Below are 23,340 nucleotides of genomic sequence, written 5' to 3'. Positions count from 1 at the left end.
TAAGCTATTTTGATTCCTATTGAGTAATACGACACATTGATGTGAGCCTTACCTTTGGCTTTTGCAAGCTAATTCACTGCTGATTGCTAAATAGTTAAAGGTTGAAAAAGCCAAGCATTTTGATACCTAAACATCACCAGACCATTACCAATACAGGATAGCATGTAACAAAAATATGCATTCAATAACGACAACCAGAAGGTGAAAGCCTAATGGCTTTGTCAATAGACTCAGTGCATAGCGAGTTACTGAGCTCATCGAGAAAGAATGGTCTTGCTTCAATCCTGGTCTGAATCAGAGTTAACTCTTCACAGTGAAATAGGAATAATAGAGTTGCCACTGGTTTCTTCAGAGTCTCTCCAAGGAGATGTTACAAAATCAAAACAGGGCGCAAAGTGAGAGATCTTTTTACAAAATATGTTTTTCATGCCTCCTGGCCTCAGAACATGCTTTGCTGAAGCTGAATTTTTACTTTGCTCTGGTCCTAATATTCTAAGACCTAAAAGTAAGCCACACATTGTAGGGAGATGACCCAGGAAGACATATGGCAGTTCAGGAAAGAATCCAATAGTGACAGAGATCCAGCCCAGCAAGATGAGGCTGAGACACAAACACAGCACTCAAAGAACTTCCTGGACAATGATTCAGGATTAATAATAGTGACAAGGAACAAATGCGGATTGAGTGAAAGATTTGTTATGGGAGAATCATATTCAACTAACTTGCTGAAGCTTATTGAAGAGGGAGAAAGGGTTAATGAATGGAACATTGTTGATGTGGTGCACATGGACTTTCAGAAGGCAGTGTCACATGACAGGCTTGTGAGGAAAATGATAGGCCATGGAGTAAAAGGGACGGTTGAAGCTTTGGCTGACAGATCGGAAACAGACAGTAAGGATCCATGGATATTTTTCAGGCTGGATGAAGGCTTGTGTGGAGTTTCCCAGGGCACAGTATTGCAACTCTTGCTTTCCTGGTAGACAATGCAGTACTTTAAAAGGACATCAACATATTGATGGACTGGATGGATAGGTGGCAAATGGAGTTCAATGTGGAGGGTACATGGAGAAACAGTACAAAGCAAAGGATACCATTCCACCGCATGTATAAGGAGCAAAGGAACCTTGGTGAAAAAGTCATTAAAGTTGGTAAGACGGTTACAGAAAGCTGTTATTAAAGCATACAGTATTCTAGGCTTCATTAATATATGGTGCAAGAGCAGGAAGGTTATGATAAACTTAGAGAAGACATTAGTTAGAGCTCAGCTTGAGCATTGTGTAGGGTTCTGGGCACCCTCTCAGGAAGGATGTGAATACATTGGATAGAATACAGAAGAAAGCTATGAAAGTGGTTCCAGGGGTGAGATTCATCAATCATGGTCATAAAGCTGTACAGCATGGAAGCAGATCTTTCGGTCCAACTCGTCCATGCCAATGAGATATCCTAATGTAATCTAATCCCTATTTGCCAGCATTTGGCCCATATCCCTCTAAACCCTTCTCTTCTTATACCCATCCAAAATGCCTTTTAAATGTTGTAATTATACCAGCCTCCACCACTTCCTCTGGCAGCTCATTCCATACACAACCAATCTCTGCATGAAAAAGTTGCCCCTTAGGTCCCTTTTAATTCTTTCCCCTCTCACCCTAAACCTATGCCCTCTAGTTGTGGACTCACCACCCCCCAGAGAAAAGACTTTGGCTGTTCACCCTATCCATGCTCATCATGATTTTATAAACTTCTATAAGCTGACCCCTCAGCCTCCAACACTCCAGGGAAAATAGCCCCAGCCTATTCAGTTGCTCCCTATAGCTCAAATCCTCCAACCCTGGAAACATCTTTGTAAATCTTCCTTTTAAGTTCCACAACATCCTTCCTATAGGAGGGAGACCAGAATTGATTGCAGAATTCCAAAGTGGCCTAACCAATGTCCTGCACATCCCAACTCCTATACTCAGTGCATTGACCAATAAAGGCAAGCATACCAAACACCTTCTTCATATCCTATTTACCTGTGATTCTACTTTCAAGGAACTATGAACCTGGACTCCAAAGTGTCTTTGTTCAGCAACACCCCCCAGGATCTCAACATTAAGTGTATAAGCCATGCCCTAATGTGCCTCAACAAAATGCAGCACCTCAAATTTATTTAAATAAAACTCCATCTGCCATTTCTTGGCCCACCTGTCCTTCTGACCAAGGTCCTGTTGTACTCTGAGGTAACCTTCTTGGCTGCTCACTTCACCACTAATTTTGGTGTTGTCTGCAAACTTAGTAAATGTACCATCTATGTTCACATCCAAATCATTTATATAAATGACAAAAAGCAGTGGACCCGGCACTGATTCTTGTAGCGCACCAATCGTCACAGGCCTCCAGTCTGAAAAACAATCCTCCACCAGCACCCTTTGTCTTCTACCTTTGAGCCAGTTCTGTATCCAAATGTCTAATTCTCCCTGTATTCCATGTGACCTAAGCTTGCTAACCAGTCTACCATGACGGACCTTGTCGAAAACCATACTGAAGTCCGTCCAGATCATGTCCACTACTCTGTCCTCATCAATCCTCTTTGTTACGTCTTCAAAAAACTTAAGATAGTGAGACATAATTTCCCATGCATAATTATGAGAAAAGGTTTGAGAAGTTGGGATTGATTTCCTTGGAAAGGAGAAGGCTAAGAGCAGATTTGATAAACGCTTTCAAAATCACGAGGGATCTGGACAGAGTAGATTGGCAGAAACTGTCCCCACTCATAAACAGATCAAGAGAGAGCTCAGTTTTAGATTGTTTCCCAAGGGAAGTAATTGCGAGTGAGAAAAAACATTTTCACACAGTGACGACTTGGTGTGGAATGCACTGCGTGAAAGTGGAGTGAAGGCAGGTTCAATTGAGGGATGGATTCAAAACGGCATTGGTTGATTTTTCTAAAGAAACCAATGTGCAGAATCATGAGAAAAAGGTGTGAGATTGGTACTGAATTAAAAATCTCAAAGAGCCAGGGCAGACAGGATGGGCTGAATAACGTCCTTCTGCACAGTAACAAATCTGCGCTTCTGTGAATTAAAACAATGCTGTAGGTTCTTTCAGAGTCACATGCAGGGGCAGGTCGGGCCTCAGTTTAAACACATCATCCAAATATTTCTGACTTTATACTTTTTCCCGAAACTGCTCTCTACCAGAGCCACAGATGATTTAAGACCCTACATTGTCACGACATGGGGTCAGACATTCATTGAGTTGGGAAGGCTCTGTGGACCTTAAAACTGTCAGGTTAGATTCTGATATGGAAGCCCCTTCCACATTTCCAACTGACCCCGTTTTTGCTGATACAGCAAAGGGATAGGCTTCAGTCACATCGAGGGAGACCCAAATTCAGCACAGCCATTTGAATTCAGTGTTAAGATCACATGCATCCTATTTTCATCACTGCAAGAACACAAAGGATCTTATCAAACTGGAAAGCGTGCAAAAAAAGTTTACAAGGCTGATATCGAGACTGGAGGGTTTGAGTTATAGAGAGAGGCTGGATAGGCTGGAACGTTTTTCACTGGAGAATAAAAGACTCAGGGGTGACCTTCCAAAAGTTTATAAAATCATGAGGGGCATAGATAAGGTGAATAGCCAAGGCCTATTCCCCAGGATAGGGGAGTCCAAAACCAGAAGGCATAGGCTTAAGGTGCGAGGGGAAAGATTTAAAAGGAACCTGAGGGGCAACCTTTTCCACATTGAGGGTGGTGCATAAATGGAATGATCTGCCAGAGGAAATGGTAGAGACAGATTCAATTACATCATTGTAAAGATATTTGGATTTGTACATGGATAGGAAAGGTTAAGGGACAGGTGGGCCAACTGAAGGCAAATGGGAGTAGTTCAGTTTAGGAAATCTGGACGGTATGAATGAGTTGGGCCGAACAGCCCATTTCCTTGCTGTATCACGCTGTAACTCTATAAGAGCATCAGCCCACTTTGTGGGAGTCAGAAACAATGGAACAGACTCGCAAAGGGAAGTTAGGGCTTGTTTGGCTGTCATGAGTTGAAGCCATTTAAACCTCCAATTCTTTTCAAAATGAAAATGAACCAGTTTCAGCTGTCAGTGAGAAATAAAAGAAATCTCATCTATTGCTTTGATTGACATGTCAGTTGGTATAGTATCTGTTCCAGCAGCTTCAATAGTTGTTTGTTCACATTTCCCATGAGAACTCTTTATGAATGCATGGCTGAATTCTAAAAGCTACAATTATCTGCATGGAGGCTTTGTTCTGATTTTAAGTCTGATTGACAGTTAAAAGATCATATTACAGAAGTAGCTGTATTTGATCTGGGATATGAAAAAAAGTTCACTTTGAGAGATTCAGGATTTTGAATAGGTTTGCGTGAATAGGCTCCCTTTTAAACTAGATTAGAGTGGTGCTGGAAAAGCACAGCAGGTCAGGCAGCATCCGAGGGGCAGGATGAAGGGTTTTTGCCTGAAACGTAGATTTTCCTGCTCCTCGGATGCTGCCTGACCTGCTGTGTTTTTCCAACAGCACTCTAACCTAGACTCTGATTTCCAGCATCCGCAGTCCTCACATTTCTCTTTTAAACTATAAAGTCTGTAGCAAGAGACCAACTTTTGAACATTATTTTATTTGATCACCACATGGCGATCTGAAGTCTGTCCTGGGTTGTCATTGGATGAGTTCTCAAAGGGGTATAAACAGCCATGTGAGTGGTCAGGGTTATTAACTGACATAGAGGTGCAGGTATTCCCACTATCCGAAAGTACAGCGTTGCTATAAAACCTTTCGTAAGACAAAATGGTGTAAAACAAAGAAGCATTAATTTAGATGGGAATAATTTCACCTGTTTTTCATAAAAGCAAAAATCCTCTTTGGATTTCTTTTGGGTGGTAAAAATAGGTACGAATGTCGATTTCCTGTAAAAGCATAGTGGCGTAAAGCGAACTTTCGAAAAGCCGGGGATACCTGTATAAGTACTAATTGTAGGGTGATTTCTATGAGGGGTGAGATAGCATTGAAGGAATAAGGATTCACGGTGATGGTGGGGGTGCATAATGAGAAAGTATGAGAGACAACAGCTCGAGAGGAAAAAAATCTCGGGCAAAGTTCCCGAAAACCAAAAACCTGGTCTTTTTTGCCAGATCACCTTGACAGTCTGGCTCCCTCTTGGCCATCGACACTCTGCTTCTGGGATTGGTGCTCCCTCAGTCTATCGGGCACCCTTCCAGCCTGGAGCAAAGATTGTGACATTCGGTAGCCTCTGGTGTGCAATTTGTCAGTGCTAGAACTGCCTTTGGGATCCCAGAGCTATGGGTGCCGGAATAGTGACTGAGATGGCAGCTCCCAATCACAATCCTGGCTCCAGGGACACGTGAATTCTGGGGGAGAGCCGGGTCAGATTCAGCTGTCATGCTCAAGCATCATGAATAGCCTGCCCACACAGTGTCTGCGGCAGTGAAAGAAGCACAGTCCTATTGGGTGAGAGATAGTTTGGACAAGCAGCATTACTGTATACAGGTAGACAACCCTTTATCCGAAATCCCAAAATCTGAAAAGCTCCAAAGTCCGATGGTTTTTTTTGTGAAGTTATTTTCTCATTAACGTTTGGCGTGTGAACAGTTAACCAAAGTCGCCATCCACTCGATGTGTGTCACTCAGACGTGTGGGTGGGGGGGGGGTGACTGGCAGGCCTCAATTTTGTTTCAGGGCCCATTTTACTCACAGTGAGTCTGTTCTTTGGAAAGATCTTTTAAAAAAAATCACCATCAAACTGCCACTTATTCCGAAAGTCGAAAAGTTCTGAATTCTGAAAACCAAACATTTCGGATAAAGGATTGTGCACCTGCACTAGCAAGGAATACTGTGAACAGCTTGCTTCCCTTATCCTAAGGAAAGATACAGTGGCTCTAGAGGCAGACTGGGATAGCTCACTACATTGATTCCAGATAAGCTGGGACTTTCTTTTGAGGAGAGGTTGAGTAGATTAGGCTTATACTCATTGGAGTTCAGAAGAATGAGAAGCAATCTCATTGAAACAAGATTATTAGGAGGTTTGACAGGGTGGATGCAGAGAGGATTCTACCCCTTGTGAAAGAGTCCAGGGTCACAGGGCATAATCTAAGAATAAAGGGTCACTCCGTTAAATCACCCAGAGGAGATGGAATTTCTTCTCTCAGAGGACAGTGAATATGTGGAATTCTTTACCGCAGAGGGCTGTTGGGGGCTGGCTCAATAAGGCTGAGACAGATGGCAGAACAGGCCTGATGGGCCAAGTAGCCTACTAATTCTCCTAGTCTTCGAGTTGTTACAGTCTAAGGAGCAAGGGCCTCAAGGTGAGATGAGTAGGCTGGTTAAGTGTTAGAAAAAACAGTGAAGGCGAACTCCCATTGCTCTTTTGATTTTTTTTCACTTTCTGACTATATATCTTGTGCTTTCTCGCTCCCACTGTGTTACTCCCTGTAGATTCTGGATTCTACTACAATTACGTACTGTCCATTTTTGCATCTACTGACTTGCAAAACTCTCACATTCCCCTTCTTGCTGTTCTCTTCTCTCCGTGCTGTCCCTAAGTTGACCAGCACGCTGAAACCCAAGTCCTGTTTTCAATTTGCCTTAACCCCACTGTGCACTGTGGAAGCAAACTGGAAACAAAACAAAACAAAACAGAAAGCCCTACAGTCATTTCAAAAGGGAAGTAAACACACGCAAATCTATGGTCCCCACCACAGCAGCATATGAGTCTGATCTATGAGGTGGTATGGGGAAAGGGGTCTACGAGATGCAAAACTGACTGATCATAACTAATGATCAAACAGGGGGCCTGGGGCTAGCACATTGCAGGACATTGTGTGTGAGTGTGCTCAGGGGAGGTTGGCAAGCGGATAAGGGTTAATATGCTACTGTTTCATTGGAACGGAATGCGCTCTTACAAAATACCTCCGTGTCAGCAGTAACACACTGGCATTTTCTCTGTGTGGATTATTGTTAGTTTTCGACTGGCCAGCACGGTTCTCATGAGAAACACAACATGCAAACATGGGCACACAGAGTGACCCCCGCACTCTTCCTAGCCCGTGTGGATAGCAGTGGGTAACCCCCTGGCATTTTTGCAAGATACTACACACGTTATTTGTGTGTCAGTGTCCTCCATTCACAGCACCCTATTGGAGACACAGCCCCTTGTTCTAATCAAATGAAGGCACTGGCTTTAACATGGTTTCTGCTTGTTGTGATTGGCAGAGATTCTCAGCTAACTGGGATGGGTTTCCTGACTGTTTGTTAGTTGCAAAAGATACTATTTCCTACAAGCATCACCCGTCTACAATTTCTGTTTAATTCACTCGTGGAATGTGGGCATCACTGGCTGAGCCAGCATTTGTTGCCAATCCCCATTTGCCCTCCAGAAGGTGTCAGTGAGCTGTCTTCTTGAACCGCTGCAGTTCACAGGCTGTAGGTTGACCCACAATGTCCACATCCATGGGATGATGAGTCAATAAACATGTTGAACTTGTAAAAGCCAGACCTAACATAACACTGAAAGGTGGCCCAATGTATGCTATCAGCCATGGCTAAATGTATAGTGCTTATGCCTCGTAGATCCCACATTACCCTATGGTATAGGTAAAGAGTATAGTATCAGAAGAGGTGAGGCATAAAGCTGTAGTCACCCCAAAAATAACTCTACAGAGGCGAGTATCCCTTCACCAAGTCACCCTTCCTTTACATGTGGAGAGTCCTTGACACTGATCCTGTTCCCTCAGATTGAACAGAACCCATAACATTCCTGTTTATATCTGTCAGCCTGGGCTCCCTGATTGGGCCAGGTTAAACGCTCCAGTCGGGAACTCAGATCCTATGAGGGCCACCTGGCTGACCTCATGACAATCACTACATCACTCCCCCCTCTGAGTCCAAAGACATAGGCGTTTGTTTTGTAGCTCCTCCTGGGGCATTTTAGCGATGGGTCATGTTCCTCCAACTCTGCCTCGGGTATGGGTGACGTGTAATGCAGAGCAGCTCACCTCTTGCGCCCAAAGCATCTTCGAAGAAATTCATTCTCTTCTTCAGGTGGCAATGGCGTTGAGGTGACATCCACCGTGTCCATCTCAGATTCTGAGGTATCTTCAACCTTTGATGGAGAGAGAGAACCCACAGGTTTTGGAAGAGTCAGAAAGGCTGTCGAGGAGCCGGGCACGTTTTGCTCTGGTACTGTTTGCGTGTTTGCAGTTTTCATGTGGTCCACGTGCTTGTTCAGGACTCTTGCACCAACCTGAACTTTATTTGTTACTTGACCTGACCTCACATCGACCGTGCCTCTTACCCATGCAGGGCCATTCCTGTGGTTCCTACCCCAAACCGTGTCCCCTGAAACAAACTGTCTCTGTCACTGAGCACAGTCGTGTGTCCAACACTGGCGTTCCTGATTCCGTTTCGTTTTTCCCCCGCAGGTCCGGGAAGATCAGATTTAACCTGGTATGGCATCTTCTCCCCATCAGCAACTCTGTTGGAGCTATCCCTATAGTTGCATGAGGGGTGGTCCTATAATCAAACAGGAACCGGGACAGATTGGCATCTAATGAAGCTGTAGGCTTTTTCTTTAAGCTTGCCTTCAAAGTTTGGACTGCTCTTTCTGGCAGACCATTGGATGATGCATGGTACAGAGCTGTCCTCATTCTAAAGTGCCATTCGACTTTAGGAAAGGCTTGAATTCCCTGTTGGTCCCATTATCTGTGGCCAACATTTCGGGTAGATTGTGTATTGCTAAAGATGCACACAGTTTTTCTATCATCGCCCCTCTATTTGACGAATGAGCTCTATGCACAACCACCCATTTTGAGTGCGTGTCCACAATGTCTAAGAATATTGTACCCATGAAATAATCTACACAGGCGATGTATAACCGAGTCCAGGGTTTACCCGGCCATTCTCACGAATGTGGGGAAGCTGCTGATAGTAAGTTTTGTCCTTGTTGGCACTCTGGGCACTGCCCCACCAACACAGCAATGTCTGCATCCTATCCTGGCCACCAGTCCTAACTTCTAGCCAACATCTTCATTTTGGAAATCCCTGGATGACCCCCATGGTGAGGACCTTTGCTTGGGACTATCACTCTTTCTCCCCATAATAATATGCTGTTTTCTACTGTGATCTGGCCCCTCGTCTCTCCAAGTTTAAAAAGCCATCAATTTCTGATTGTGACAACCCTTCAGGTACCCCCGTCACCAACTGTTTCAGTTTTGCCAGTGCTGGATCTGTAATTCTTTGTGTGCTGGATTCCTGGAATTCACTGGCTTCCAAAAACTGAAAAAAAAAGCTGATGCCAAATCAACCTGCAATTCAACATCTTCTCCATTCCAAGAATATGGGGAGGTGCAGATAAAAGAGGTTGGGGGTTGGGTTGTGAGGTGGGGATAGGTGAACATAGGCAGAGGTCGATGGGAAGAAGGAATCCCATTAGTGGCTGGAAGGAAGGGTCGATCAGAGGGATGGAAGGGAGGGGCAGGGGCTGGGAAGGGAGTCAGAGGATGTGAAAGGAGGTTATTTGAAATTGGAAAATTCAATGTTGAGTCTTCCATGCTGTAGGCTGCCCAGGCGGAAGATGAGGTGTTGTTCCTCCAATGTGCAGACTACTTCGTTGTGGCAATGGAGGAGGTCAAGGATGATCATGTCGGAAAGGAAGTGGGTAGGTGAATTAAGATGGGCAGTGATTGGGAGATCAGGTTGGCCCTTGTGGGCCCAGCTGAGATGCTCGGTGAAAGTTCCCTTAGTTTGCGTTTGATCTTCCCGATGTAGAGGAGATCACATCAGGAGCACTGGATATGGTAAACTAGGTTGGAGGAGAGGCAGGTGAGACAGAGTCTGGAGCAGCATGTCTTTTTGGAGCAATTGGAATGCAAGTTATGTGCAGAATGAAATGAAGGAAATGAATGAAATGAAATCGGGAGTGCATAGTGGGTCAATGGTTAGCATTGCTGCCTCACAGTGCCAGGGACCCGGGTTTGAGTCCAGCCCTCGGGTGACTGTCTGTGTGGAGTTTGCACATCCTCCCTGTGATTCCCACCCACAGTGCAAAGATGTACAGACTAGGTGGATTGGCCATAGCAATGTGGAGTTACATTGGATAGGGTAGAGGGCTGGGTGTGGGTGAGCACAGTCTTGATGGGCCAAATGGCCTCTTTCCACACTGATGGGGTTCTGTGAGGTTCCAGGTGATTTCTCTGTAAAGGATACATCAAACAAAGTCCCATCAATCATCAAGCTATTGGATTTGGTGTGATCTGGAGTACATTAAAGATTGCAATGGAGGTTCAGCAGATTAATTCCTGAGATGGCAAGATTGTTTTCAGAGGAGAGCTTAAGGAAATTGGGCCTGTATTTTCAAGAGTTTTGAGGACTGAGGGGTGATCTCAGTGAATCTTCTGAACTTCTCACTGAGTGATAAGATGGGGTATTTTTTTCTAGTTGATGAATCTAGAAGCAGTCTCTGAAAGAGGAGGCAGGCTATTTAAGACAGAGATAAGGAGGAACGTCTTCACTCAGTAGTTGGTGCAACGTCTCAAACACAAAGGGCTGTAGAAGCTCAATCATTGAGTAGGTTCAAGACAAAAATCAATAGGCTTCTGAAGATGAATGACATGAAGAGATATAGACAAAGCAAGAAGGCAACATTGAGGAGATGAGGACCCATGATTTAGAATAGAGGGTCAGGCTCAATGGACTGAATGGCCTAGTTCTGTTCCCACTTAAAGTACCCTTGACAGAACAGTAATGGTTAAAATTCATGCATGAAACGTGGCGGCAGTTGAGATCAGCCTAATTTGGGATAGCCCAGCTGTACTAGGAAGCCAACCTCAAGGGTGATCAGAGAAAACTGTTGCCCCCTCTACAGCAACATTCAATAAAAAGACTCGCTTCCAATTGGAAATCAATCTCACCATGGTGATGCACAGACTCCCATCTCTCTGCTGGACGCTGATAATCTTTAGTCCTAAGCTGTTTGGTGATTTTCCCCTGTTGCATCTGTCCTGTCACCTCAGATGCTAAGTATTTGATAGTGTGGCCTGGATGGGAGATTACTGGGTTGGCAAAGCGACTTTAATTGTCTGTCAGATGAAATGCAAAGACCAGGTCCTATCACACGGCCCGGCTCTCCAGGGCAGGTGGGAGAGGCTCATCCCCTGCTGTTATTAACCCCTCCCGGGTCAGGCCGGGGAAACAGGTGGGCCTGAAGTTGGATTTGTCACTTTGCCTTCCCATGAACACCCATTCCCATTAACTAACTGAGGTCTGAGGACCAAATTCATGAGATCCTCAAGTTTCCATCTTCCCATTGTCCATGTAGTAACTAAAGAGTGGCACAAAATAATCTACTGGTCATCAACTGGTTGACAGGATTGGGAGGACACCAGTAACGGAGTAACACTTGGAAATGAAGGTACTGGTTGTACTGGACATCCTGTTTGAAGTATACAAGGCAAATCAGACCATTATGGATCACCCAGAAGTTTTCCTGAGTTTTCCTTCATTGTACGTCCCATTATTCACTGTGAGGTACAGCTGGTCTGCATGTTTGCCTCCACACAATCAAGACATGATTCAGTCCATAACTACTTGAAGTGATGTAATGAGATCAATAAATGTAAATACCAACAACAGCAGAAGTTGCTGGAAAAACAATGCGGGTCTGGCAGCATCAGTGAAGAGAAAGCATAGTTAATGTTTCAGGTCCAGTGACTCTTTTTCAGAACGACTTGACCTGAAACATTAACTCTGCTTTCTCTCCACAGATGCTTCCAGACCTGCTGAGTTTTTTCCAGCAATTTCTAATCTTGTTTCTGATTTCCAGCGCCCGCAGTGCTTTTGGTTTTTTTATGTGCATATAAGTACTCAAACACTGAACAGGAATAATCATCAAACTGTGCTGTGATGAAGCACACATCTTGAAATCTCATCTTCCCAACATCTCAGTGAATTATGGAAGGGGCTCCAAACAGGCAGCAAGTCTACTAGTGCCTGAAATAAAGAAATGACATGCTCTTATCATGTACAGTGTTTGATCAAAACCACGGACAGCATAATGGCCCCAGGGACCTGGGTTCAATTCCCGTCTCGGGCGACTGTCTGTGTGGAGTTTGCACATTCTCCCCGAGTTTGTGTGGGTTTCCTCCGGGTGCTCCAGCTTCCCCCCACAATCCAAAGATGTGCAGGCCAGGTGAATTGGCCATGTTAGGTGCATTAGTAAATGTAAGGGAATAGGTCTGGTTGGGCTACTCTTCAGAGGGTTGGTGTGGACTTGTTGGGCCAAAGGGCCTGTTTCCATACTGTAGGGAATCTAATCAAACCAGTCAAGCAGGAATAGGGCATCAGCTTATTTTTTTTATGCATTCTCTGGTCCACATGTTCCTGTTTTGCCATAATGGATTATTTCCCCATTGAAAGAATTCTTAACAAGATTAGGTTCCCAACACGATGGAAACAGGCCCTTTGGCCCAACAAGTCCACACCGACTCTCTGACGCGTAACGCACCCAGACCCATTCCCCTACCCTATACTTACCCCTGACTAATGCACCTAACACCATTTAGCACAGCCACTTCAGCTGGCCTGCACATCTTCAGATTGTGGGAGGAAACCGGAGCACCCAGAGGAAGCCCACACAGACACGGGGAGAATGTCCAAACTTCACACAGACAGTCACCCAAGGTGGGAATCGAACCCGGGTCCCTGGAGGTGAGACGCAGCAGTGCTAACCACTGAGCCACCGTGCCACCCACATAATTAACCAAAAAGGACAGAACTGCACCCACAATCCACTTGGAAGAGCTGGCCTTAGACCTTGTGCACAGTCTCACCTTTCATACAGCATCCCACTAATTGGAGGCAGCCAGTGAATGGTTACAGAGTTCACGGTCTGCTTGATCACTTCTGGAGCCATTGCAATGGGAGATGGCTTTTTAGAATGAATCCAGCCTTGATACACCAGGTCCAAGTAACAATGCATACGAGCCACTTGATTTGGTGTAAACCTATTCGTACAGCTATCATCTGTGGAAGAAAAGAGAGAAAGATAAGGAGGTAAATGTTATCATGTTTACTTCTAAATTAATTTTTGTATTGAATGTAGTACTTTCATAACTGTAACCCGTGGCCCTTGGCCTTTTGATCATCACTTTGTTTGAAGTCATGTTCTGTATTTTAGGTTTTTACCATCAGTGGCTCAGTGGTTAGCACTGCTGCCTCACAGCACCAGGGTCCCAGGTTCAATTCCAGCCTCGGGTGACTGTCTGTGTGGAGTTTGCACACTCTCCCTGTGTCTGCGTGGGTTTCCTCCCACAGTCCAAAGATGTGAAGGTTAGGTGAATTGGCCTTGCTAAATTGCCTGTAGTGTTAGGAGGGAATGGGTCTGGGTGGGTAGCTCTTTGGAGGGTCATTGTGGACTTGTTGGGCCAAAGGGCCTGTTTCCACACTGTAGGTAATCTAATATCATTTAGCTGTCCTCCTCTCAAATCTGTACAGGCTACATTTCCGATCTTTTCACCTTATTTAACCTTCCAACACAAGGCGATCAGTCTCATGGCTTTTCTTCATACTACATTTAGAAGTTGGAAGTTCCTGCGTGTCACTGTGACCAGAATTGGGCCCAGGGAATGCACGGTGCAGTCTGATTGAAGTGCTGCGCAGTTTGAACACGACCTCCTGGTTTTGGCAACAGAACCCAGGAATCCACTTGCTTTGTTGACTGTTGCTATGCAGCAATTGGAAATGTCGAGAGAGGAGTCTATTAAAAACCCTGGATCCATTTCAACTTGGTCCCTAGCTATTTAAACAGCAATCATGGGGTGTTTGTGAGGCCCTTCACTTCCTCCTACACGCAGACGTCCAGGACTTTGGATTTATCCATCAGTCTGCCATCCATAAAGCTACATCAATCTATCTATGTCATCTTTCCGACACGACTTCCAAGAAGTAAAGCTGACTTTGAAGAAAAGTGAATGACAAAGGTCAAAGGCACAAGATCAAGGAGAATGTTCAAGATAGCATGCAATCCCTTCTTGAATATGGACTGATCGACAGACTGATTAATAACCACTGCCAATGTGGAATGTGGATTGTGCAATTTCCTTTGCCTGCAGCTTCTCCCCTGTTTTTTGCTCCATTGACTTCATCCCTATATCCCACAGCCTGTATCTTTCGTTCATTTCCTCTCTCTGTCCCTCTCCTTACTCTAGGGCTCAATGGGACTACCAAAACAGACACTTCCTCAGACTAGATCTAGGGCTTCAGATACATAATTCTTGGAAGTTTGCATCACAGGTAGACAGGGTGGTTAAGAAGGCATTTAGCACGCTTGCCTTTAGTCCTTAGACCTCTGAGTATAGGAATTGGGACATTATGTTGAGATCGTACAGGACATTAGTGAAGTCTCTTCTGGAGTACTGTATCCAGTCCCGATCGCCGTGTTATAGGAAGGATATTATTTAGCTGAAGAGGGTTCAGCAGAGATTTACCAGAATAGAGGGTTTGCGTTATAAGGAGAGGCTGGATAGGCTGGGAGGTTTTTTTAAACTGGGGGTTGAGGGGTGACCTCATCGAGGTTTATAAAATCTTGAGGGGTACAGATAAGGTGAATGGTAGGTGTCTTTTCCATAGAGCGGGAGACTTCAAGATTAGGGAGCCTTTTTTTAAGGTTAGAGGAGAAACATTTAAAAAGCCATGACTGGCATTTTTTTTTTATACAGAGAGTGGTTTGTGTGTGGAATAAACTTCCAGGGCAAGTCGTGGACGCGGGTACAGTCACAGCATTTGAAAGACATTCAGATAAATACATAAATAACAAATGTTTGGAAGGATACAGGCCAAGCACAGACAGGGGGACTAGCTTAGTTTAGGATTATGGTCGTACAAAGTTAAAACACCAAGTTATAGTCCAACGGATTTATTTGGAAGCACAAGCATTCGGAACACTGCTCCTGAACTTTGCACACTCCAGTCCAACACCAGTACCTCCAAATCAAGCTTGTGGTTGGCATTAGACCGGTGGGACTGAAGCGTCTGTTTCCGTGCTGTATGACGCTGTGACTCATGAGCTTTTAAGGTTCCAGAATCCATCCAGAAAGACATCACCAAAGACAGACTTCCCTTTCCCTTTAGTCGAGTTACCCCTCTTGCTTACCCATCAATGGACAACATATAATCCAAACCTGCCCACCATCCTGGACTCTTACATTGTTCACAATAAAATGTTTGCACGTTGTCTGGACTTCAAAGGGCACCAGATTGTGAAGCTTTCCACAGTCTATCTGAGATACCACTTACTTAAAACAGAATATCAAAGCAGCTCACTGGCTGCAGCTTCATTTTTCAGCCCACATTGTGAGGGACAGCCATCATATCTACTCCTGATAATCACTCTGATCATCTGATCCAGCAATGGATACAGTCCTTTGGGCTGCAGCTTCCTGAGTTTGCTTAAGAAATTCCTGTTTTGTATGAGACGGTGGTGGCAGGGTGGCTCAGTTGTTAGCACTGCTGCCTCACAGCACCAGGGACCTGGATTCAATTCCAGCCTTGGGCGACTGTATGGAGTTTGCACTTTCTCCTGTGTCTGTGTGGGTTTCCTCCGGTGCTCCGGTTTCCTCCCACAATCCAAAGATGTGCAGGTCAGATGAATTGGCCATGCTAAATTGCCCGTAGTGTTAGACAATAGACAATAGGTGCAGGAATAGGCCATTCAGCCCTTCGAGCCTGCACCACCATTCAATATAATCATGGCTGATCATCCTTAATCAGTATCCTGTTCCTGCCTTATCTCCATAACCCTTGATCCCACTATCCTTGAGAACTCTATCCAACTCTTTCTTAAATGAATCCAGAGACTGGGCCTCCACTGCTCAGTGTAAGGTATTCCCGCCATTCCAGGAATTGACCTCGTGTACCTACGCTGCACTCCCTCAATAGCCAGAATGTCTTTCCTCAAATTTGGAGACCAGAACTGCATACAGTACTCCAGGTGTGATCTTACCAGGGCCCTGTACAGCTGCAGAAGAACCTCTTTGCTCTATACTCAATCCCACTTGTTATGAAGGCCAGCATGCGATCAGCCTTCTTCACTACCTGCTGTACCTACATGCTTACCTTCATTGACTGGTGTACAAGAACACCCAGATCTTTGTCCTGCCCCTTTACCTTAATTGATTCCATTTAGGTAGTAATCTGCCTTCCTGTTCTTGCCACCAAAGTGGAGAACCATACATTTATCCACATTAAACTGCATCTGCCATGCATCTGACCACTCACCTAACTTGTCCAGGTCACCCTGTAATCTCCTAACATCCTCCTCACATTTCACCCTGCCACCCAGCTTAGTATCATCAGCAAATTTGCTAATGTTATTACTAATACCATCTTCTATATCATTAACATATATTGTAAAAAGCTGTGATCCCATCACTGATCCCTGCGGTACCCCACTGGTCATGCCTGCCATTCCGAAACGGAGCCGTTTATCACTACTCTTTGCTTTCTATCAGCCAACCAACCTTCAATCCAAGTTAGTACTTTGCCCCCAATACCATGCGCCCTAATTTTGCTCACTAACCTCCTATGTGGGACTTTATCAAAAGCTTTCTGAAAGTCCAGGTACACTACATCTACTGGATCTCCTGCGTCCATCTTCAGATAGGCAGGAGTAAATATAGGGTACGGGAATGGGTCTGGGTGGGTTTCTCTTCAGAGGGTCGGTGTGGACTTGTTGGGCCGAATGTCCTGTTTCCATACTGTAGGTAACCTAATCTAATCTATAAAGGCACCTCCTGCTATTCAGTAGTGTCTTCTCTCTCATTGGGAGGGGTGAGGGAGGGTATTTACTTTCCTTAAGGTGTGGGATCACCAGAGAGTTAAAAAGAACCTCCATTTTTTTTAAGAAAGTTGTCCACAGATGTAGGCATCACTGGCCAGGCCAGCATTTACTACCCATCTCTAATTGCCCAGAGGGAGTTAAAAGTCAACCTCATTTCCTTTCAAACATGAGCAAACCAGATGTGTTTTGACAAGAATTGACAGTCACCATTCGGGCAGCTGTCTACCTTGAGGGTATGGCCAAGAACATTGGCCTGAGGTTCTGGATTATTAGTTCAATAATGGTGGCACGGTGGCACAGTGGTTAACACTGCTACCTCACAGCGCCAGAGACCCGGATTCAATTCCCGCCTGTGTGGAGTTTGCATATTCTCCCAGTGTCTGTGTGGTTTTCCTCCAGGTGCTCCGGTTTCCTCCAACAGTCCAAAGATGTGCAGGTTAGGTGAATTGGCCATGCTAAATTGTCTGTAATGTTAGATGAAGGGGTAAATGTAGGGGAATGGGTCTGGGTGGGTTGCTCTTCAGAGGGTCGGTGTGGACTTGTTGGGCCCAAGGGCCTGCTTTCACACTGTAAATAATCTAATCTAATCAAAAAACAAGTTATCACAAGGGAAGGTTATGGCCTAGTGATATTATCACTAGACTGTTAATCCAGAGACACAGGTGATGCTCTGCGGACAAAGGTTCAAATCTATCCATGACAGATGGTGGAATTTGGATTCAATAACAATCTAGAATTAAGAGTCTAATAGAGTCATATTGTCCTACAGCATGGGGACAGGTCTTTTGGCCCAAACTGTCCATGTCAACCATGAAACCATTGTTGATTGTCAGAAAAACCCATCGCCTTTGTTAATGTCCTTTAGGAAAGGAAACCTCTATCATTACTTGGTCTGGCCTACATGTGACTCCAGACCCACAGTAATATGGTTGATTCTTAACTGATTTTGGGGCAAATAGGGATGGGCAATGAATGCTGGCCTAGCCAGCATCACCCTCATCTAGCGAAGGGGGACAACTGGAAATGTGGGATGACGGTTTGCAATCATGGAAGCTGCCAAACCCCAGGCCTGTGAGGGAAAGTTGGAGGTCTTGTGGTGATTAAAGGGCATGCAGTGGGGGAGTGCTAGGATGGGGAGAGGTCGAGCAGGATGTTGCTATGTCGCAATCTCGGAGACTCCTCAGGAAGGTATGTGTCTCCAGGAAGTTAATGTAAAGGCACTTACTTCCTTAAAAAGCCCTGACAACACATGTTACATTTAATACCCAGAGGACTTACAACCTCATTCCGTAATCAAGCCACCTCCATCTAACCTCAGTGAGAGATGGAAATAAGTGGGTTAGGTCACAAAACAGATTCTTTTGTCTTTGAGCTTACCATCCTATCGCAAATCCATTCTTTTTAAGATCAAATTCAGCCCATTGTTACACAATAACAAGTCCTTATAACGGGTGGAGCCAGGAGAAGAAACAACTCAATGTTAGTTTTCTTGGAATTCAACCTATTTTGGTCAAATCAGGAAGGACAGCTGTGGATAAATTCTTCAGTTTGTTTCTAATTTGATTGTTAAATCAAGACAATAAATCACCCTGAGTATGATTAAGGAGTAGACTCACAAGAAACATTCAAAGCGCTTGCATTAACTCAAAGCAGTGCTGGAATTATGAGTGTGTGGCTGGAGGGGGAGAAAAGGATGCGTCATGAACAAAAACTGTATCAAACAAACCAATAATTCTTCTAGAACTTCAAAGAATGACAGATGATCTCATGGAAATGTACAAAATACCTAAAGGGATAGACGGGTAGGTGCGGGTTAAGATATAAATCCCCTGGTTAGAGAATCTAAAACTGGAGAGCACAATTTAAAAATAAAATGGATGCCATGTAAGGGGTCTGAGATAAGGAGAAATCTTTTACCCTGAGGGTTGGGAACCTCTGGAATTCTCCGCCACAGACGGTTGGGGAAGCTCAGTCTTTGAGTATGTTTAAGACAGAGACTGATAGACGTCTGATGACCAATGGTGTACAGGATTATGGGATTGGGGTGAATGAAGTGTTCAATCAGCCATGATGGTTTTGAATAGCAGAGCATGCTTAGTGGGCTCAATGGTCTACCCCTACACTCCTAATACAGACCTCATCAGACGATGGTCCTACATTCCCTCACATTGTGGTGCTCTTGTGAAGATAAATACCTTTTGGAGACAGAAGTCACAATGATAACAACAATACGAGGAATGTGACTTCCTCACTTGGAAAGGGAAAGCTGATTTCAAATGTCTGATTTCACAGACACCTCCTGGACTGCCCAACAATGGGAACATTTGAGAGAGAGAGAGGGAGAGAGAATGACTCGGGGGTTTGTTATGGCTGATGAGCTGGAGAATGATTGCTTTGACCCAGGGAATTGCACAGTGCCATGAACCAATGAGCCACACAGAGGACAGCTTGACACCCAAGCCCATATCATGTTAGTAGATCACAGCCAGGATGGAGGTGTGAGCACCATAAAAGGTTTCACTGCCTCCCTGCTCGCTGCAGAAATCACAAACAAACTCCAACGCTCCCACTGCTGCTCATTATCCAGTGACTCCTGCTGGAACCTGGCAGGCTTGGGTTTCAGCTGAAACCTCCCATCGGTGGACCAGGCTGCCAGCACTCATCTCAATTCACACATTATTACTTTGGCAACAAACCCATAGAGCTGTTGACTCCCACAGAGACATGGACCAGGGGAAGAGTGGTCTATCACCGGGGGAAATGGGGAGAACAGAAAGCAAAACGTCATGGTCAAAAGGGTAACCAAGAAGGAAAACAAGGGTGTTTTTCTATACCTGCTTAGGCTAGCAATCCCTTCTAAACAGGGTGCAAGAATTTGAGGAGTGTTATTCTTTCCTTTCAAGAAAATAATAATAATGAATGTGATTTCTATTCCCAGAATGGCAGTGCTGAATGCTGAAATATGGCATTAATTTTGGTGATTAAATAAGGTCAGCACTGACTGCGGGTTCTGATCAACCACTTAAATATGGTGTTAATTTGTATTTGTTTGGGTTCTGTTTAAAGGTTTCCTAAGCGATAGTGCTTTGATAAAAAGTATGTGTTTTTAATATATCCTTATAACGTATTACTTGCTGTCTCTTGCTTGTTGGCATCTCACATGGTTGGCTGGGAGTCAGAGGCTTTCTACATTCACAACAGACCCACCATGATCTCCAGGCAACAGAGCAACACAGAATTTTATAAACCTATTATTTACCTCATAAATATATGATTTACCTTGTAACCATATTGAGTTGGCCTGAAAACCTAGTGTTTACCACATGTCCAGGGCAATCACAGCTACGCATCTTTTCCAACATGACAAAGCTCAGAAGAATATATTTCCTCATTTGATCATTCTGGTCAGGTTGTAAATTATTTATTGATGTACAAGATTCAACTGCTGGCGAGTTACACTTCTGTAAATCCCAATATGAAACTGTAAGCGTGGTCTCTTTTATTCCAGCAACTTAATTCTGGTTTTTTTTTTGCAATGATTATCTAGTAAGTCTCACCCAATTCCGGCAGAAGTATAGGTCTGAGCTCAAGGTGACAAAGATTTGACTGGCAAAGCTATTGCCAGTGTCTCTACAGAAGGCAGCTGACGTGGATACACAAGTGGTGGTCCATTAACATCAAGGGAGTGCAAACAGTAAGGTCATCAGAAGATGTGTTAGTACCAACAGTTGTGCTTAAATCCAACATGAAATCAAGATGGCTAGATGTAAGCCAAAGGTATTGAATATAAATGCCAACCAACTCGTCCTTTTTAATAATGATATTGTTTTTTTTCCCTAAGATGGGGCATTTCAAAACTAGGAGGCACAATTTTAAGATGGGAGGAGAGAGATTTTAAAAAAGACACGAAAGGCAAATTTTTGTAAACAGAGGGTAGTTCATGAGTGGAATGAACGTCTTGAGGAAATGATAGATGGATGCATAATTACAATGTTTAAAAGACATTTGGATAGGTTAGTGAGTTTTGAGAAGATTTGTAGCTCAGGTTGAGGTTCTGGATGTAGGTTTGCTCGCTGAGCTGGAAGGTTCATTTTCAGACGTTTTGTCACCATACTAGGTAACATCTTCAGTGAGCCTCCGAATGAATCATTGGTGGTGTAGCCTGTTTTCTATTTATATGCTTGGGTTTCCTTGGGTTTGTGATGTCATTTTCTGTGGTGACATCATTTCCAATGGTGCCACCACAGGAAATTATGTCACCACAGAACATGACATCATCAACCCAAGGAAACCCAAACATATAAATAGAAAGTGGGCTACACCACCAGTGATTCAATTTGAGGCTCACTGAAGATGTTACCTAGTATGGTGACAAAATGTCTGAAAACGAACCTTCCAGCTCAGTGAGCAAACCTATATCCAGAATTTGGACAAGTACATGAATATGAAAGGTTTGGAGGGATATGGACCAGGAGCAGGCAGGTGGGATTAGTTTAGTTTGGGATTGTGTTTGGCATAGACTGGTTGGAGCAAAGGGTCTGTTTCCATGCTGTATGAATCTATGACCTTAAGTCCATTTCTGTATACAGCCTTGCTTGTCTCTTAATTGGATCTTCCTGATCTGTCATCAAGCTCATTCTTGCTTTAAGAGTAACTCAGTGTCAAAGCTTTGTATCACATATGGAGTGGTACATAATGCCTTTTGGCCATATTCTGGTTTACTTTTAGACTTCACTGACCCACTTTGATAAAGCTTTACAGCATTGTCTTTTATCTGCCTTTCCATCAAGGATAATTCTGCAGAATACTGACCACACCAATGTTAACACTCACCAAGAATCTCACACAGATCGGTGGAGAGCAAACCTGGACCTATTAAAACAAGTGCCATAAATATGTGACATGCCTGCTTTCAGTTGGATGCTTAGGAACTTAACTATGAGTGGATGGGTTTAGATTAGATTAAATTCCCTACGGGAATTCCCTACTTTGTGAATTGTACTGGACAATGATGCATGTTCCTTCTCAGACATCCAAATCTGCTTCAGAAATATGAAGCTGCTGAGCATTCTACTGCTACTCTTTTCCAATCATGTACCTCAACTGCAAACTTGGAAACCAATCCATACTGCACATGTTGTAATCCCTTTCTCCCACTGAAAACAGGACAGATCTACCAAATGTAATTTAATCAATCATTTCCAACATTATCAGTTTCCTCCCTACCATAAGTCCCTACCAAGGAGTGAACTAACCTGCTCAACAAGCCTCAGTTCAGTTTACACCTGGCTCCAGATTTGATCACAGCTTTGATACAGATGGGAGCTGAATTAGAAGAGTAGCTACATCCTACATCAAGGTAGCATTTGACAAAAGCACTGCACCAAAGGACCTGAGCGTTGCGGCCAAAGCAGTTGTCTTGATTGTTGCCTCTGCCTGAATCATCAGGCCACAGTGAGTACCATCTGAAGGATACACTGTAAGGTTTTACATGATTGAGGACGGAAAAGCTCTGGAAAGGAAAATCTGCAGGCAATCATTTCCCAAACATTTACAGGAATCCCAGAAACGTTAGAATTTGCCACTTAACTCACCTTTTCTCCTATTTTAAGGGCCTATTGTTAGTTCCTCATTTTGTACCAGCCTGAATATCCATCACTTCTGTTCCTAATGCTGAGCTGCTGCTGCACTAACATTTACCACTGACAGAAAAACTTTGAATTAAGTAAAGAAATATTATGAGGTGACTGGTGATCATGAGAATATGAGCACTATCCTAGTCCTTTCTACCAAGGCAGAACATCGGTCAACTCCTTCAGAGGGTCGGTGTGGACTTGTTAGGCTGAAGGGCCTGTTTCCATACTGTAGGGAATCTAATCTAATCCTTAGGATATTCCAGAGGATGGGAACATGCAAAAAACAAAGATCATTCTTCACACACCCAGGTATTAGAGTTTAGTCTCACTGCTGATAAGGAAGGCAGTTAAAATCAGCCAGAATGCAGTCGTTTTGTTCTTTAATAACTGTAGCCAACTGGACAGACTTTATGAGTCAAGAGCTTTGTGCTGGAAAAGCACTGCAGGTCAGGCAGCATCGAGGAGCAGGAGAATCGACGTTTCGGGCATAAGCCCTAGACACTTGGATTATGGCCTTGAAGAACTGGCAAATAGGATAAATTTAGGATATCTGATCGGTATGGATGAGGTGGACTAAAAGGTCTGTTTCTATGCCATACAACTCTATGACTCTTTGAGACTAACTGGAAATCCAAAGGGATGAGTTTTAATGGGTGGAACGGTTTTCCATCATCCTCAGCTCTCTCCATTTCTTTATGCCCACATGACTAAGCTCAACACTGATAAGCTCCCTGTTTGAAAATGCAACTATTAGTCTCTGAAACGAGAAAGTGAGGACTGCAGATGCTGGAGATCAGAGCTGAAAATGTGTTGCTGGAAAAGCGCAGCAGGTCAGGCAGCATCCAAG

The 23,340-nt window shown here is 44.2% G+C and overlaps 1 protein-coding gene across 2 annotated transcripts in view; it reads right to left on the bottom strand.

The window, feature by feature from the left end:
* LOC122554652 (pappalysin-2-like) overlaps window positions 1-23,340 on the bottom strand; it is a 404,730-nt gene that overhangs the window by 253,599 nt on the left and 127,791 nt on the right. For both annotated transcript variants that reach the window (XR_006313051.1, XM_043700014.1), the window contains exon 5: window positions 12,851-13,043. Coding sequence is in view for 1 of the 2 variants with exons in the window: in XM_043700014.1 (XP_043555949.1) it covers window positions 12,851-13,043 (193 nt within the window). In the remaining variant the exon portion in view is untranslated. The remainder of the gene's footprint in view (window positions 1-12,850; window positions 13,044-23,340) is intronic.

This window comes from Chiloscyllium plagiosum, chromosome 11 (genome assembly GCF_004010195.1).
Source record: "Chiloscyllium plagiosum isolate BGI_BamShark_2017 chromosome 11, ASM401019v2, whole genome shotgun sequence".
Taxonomy (NCBI): Eukaryota; Metazoa; Chordata; class Chondrichthyes; order Orectolobiformes; family Hemiscylliidae; genus Chiloscyllium; species Chiloscyllium plagiosum.
This window is presented reverse-complemented; position numbering and strand designations above follow the sequence as displayed.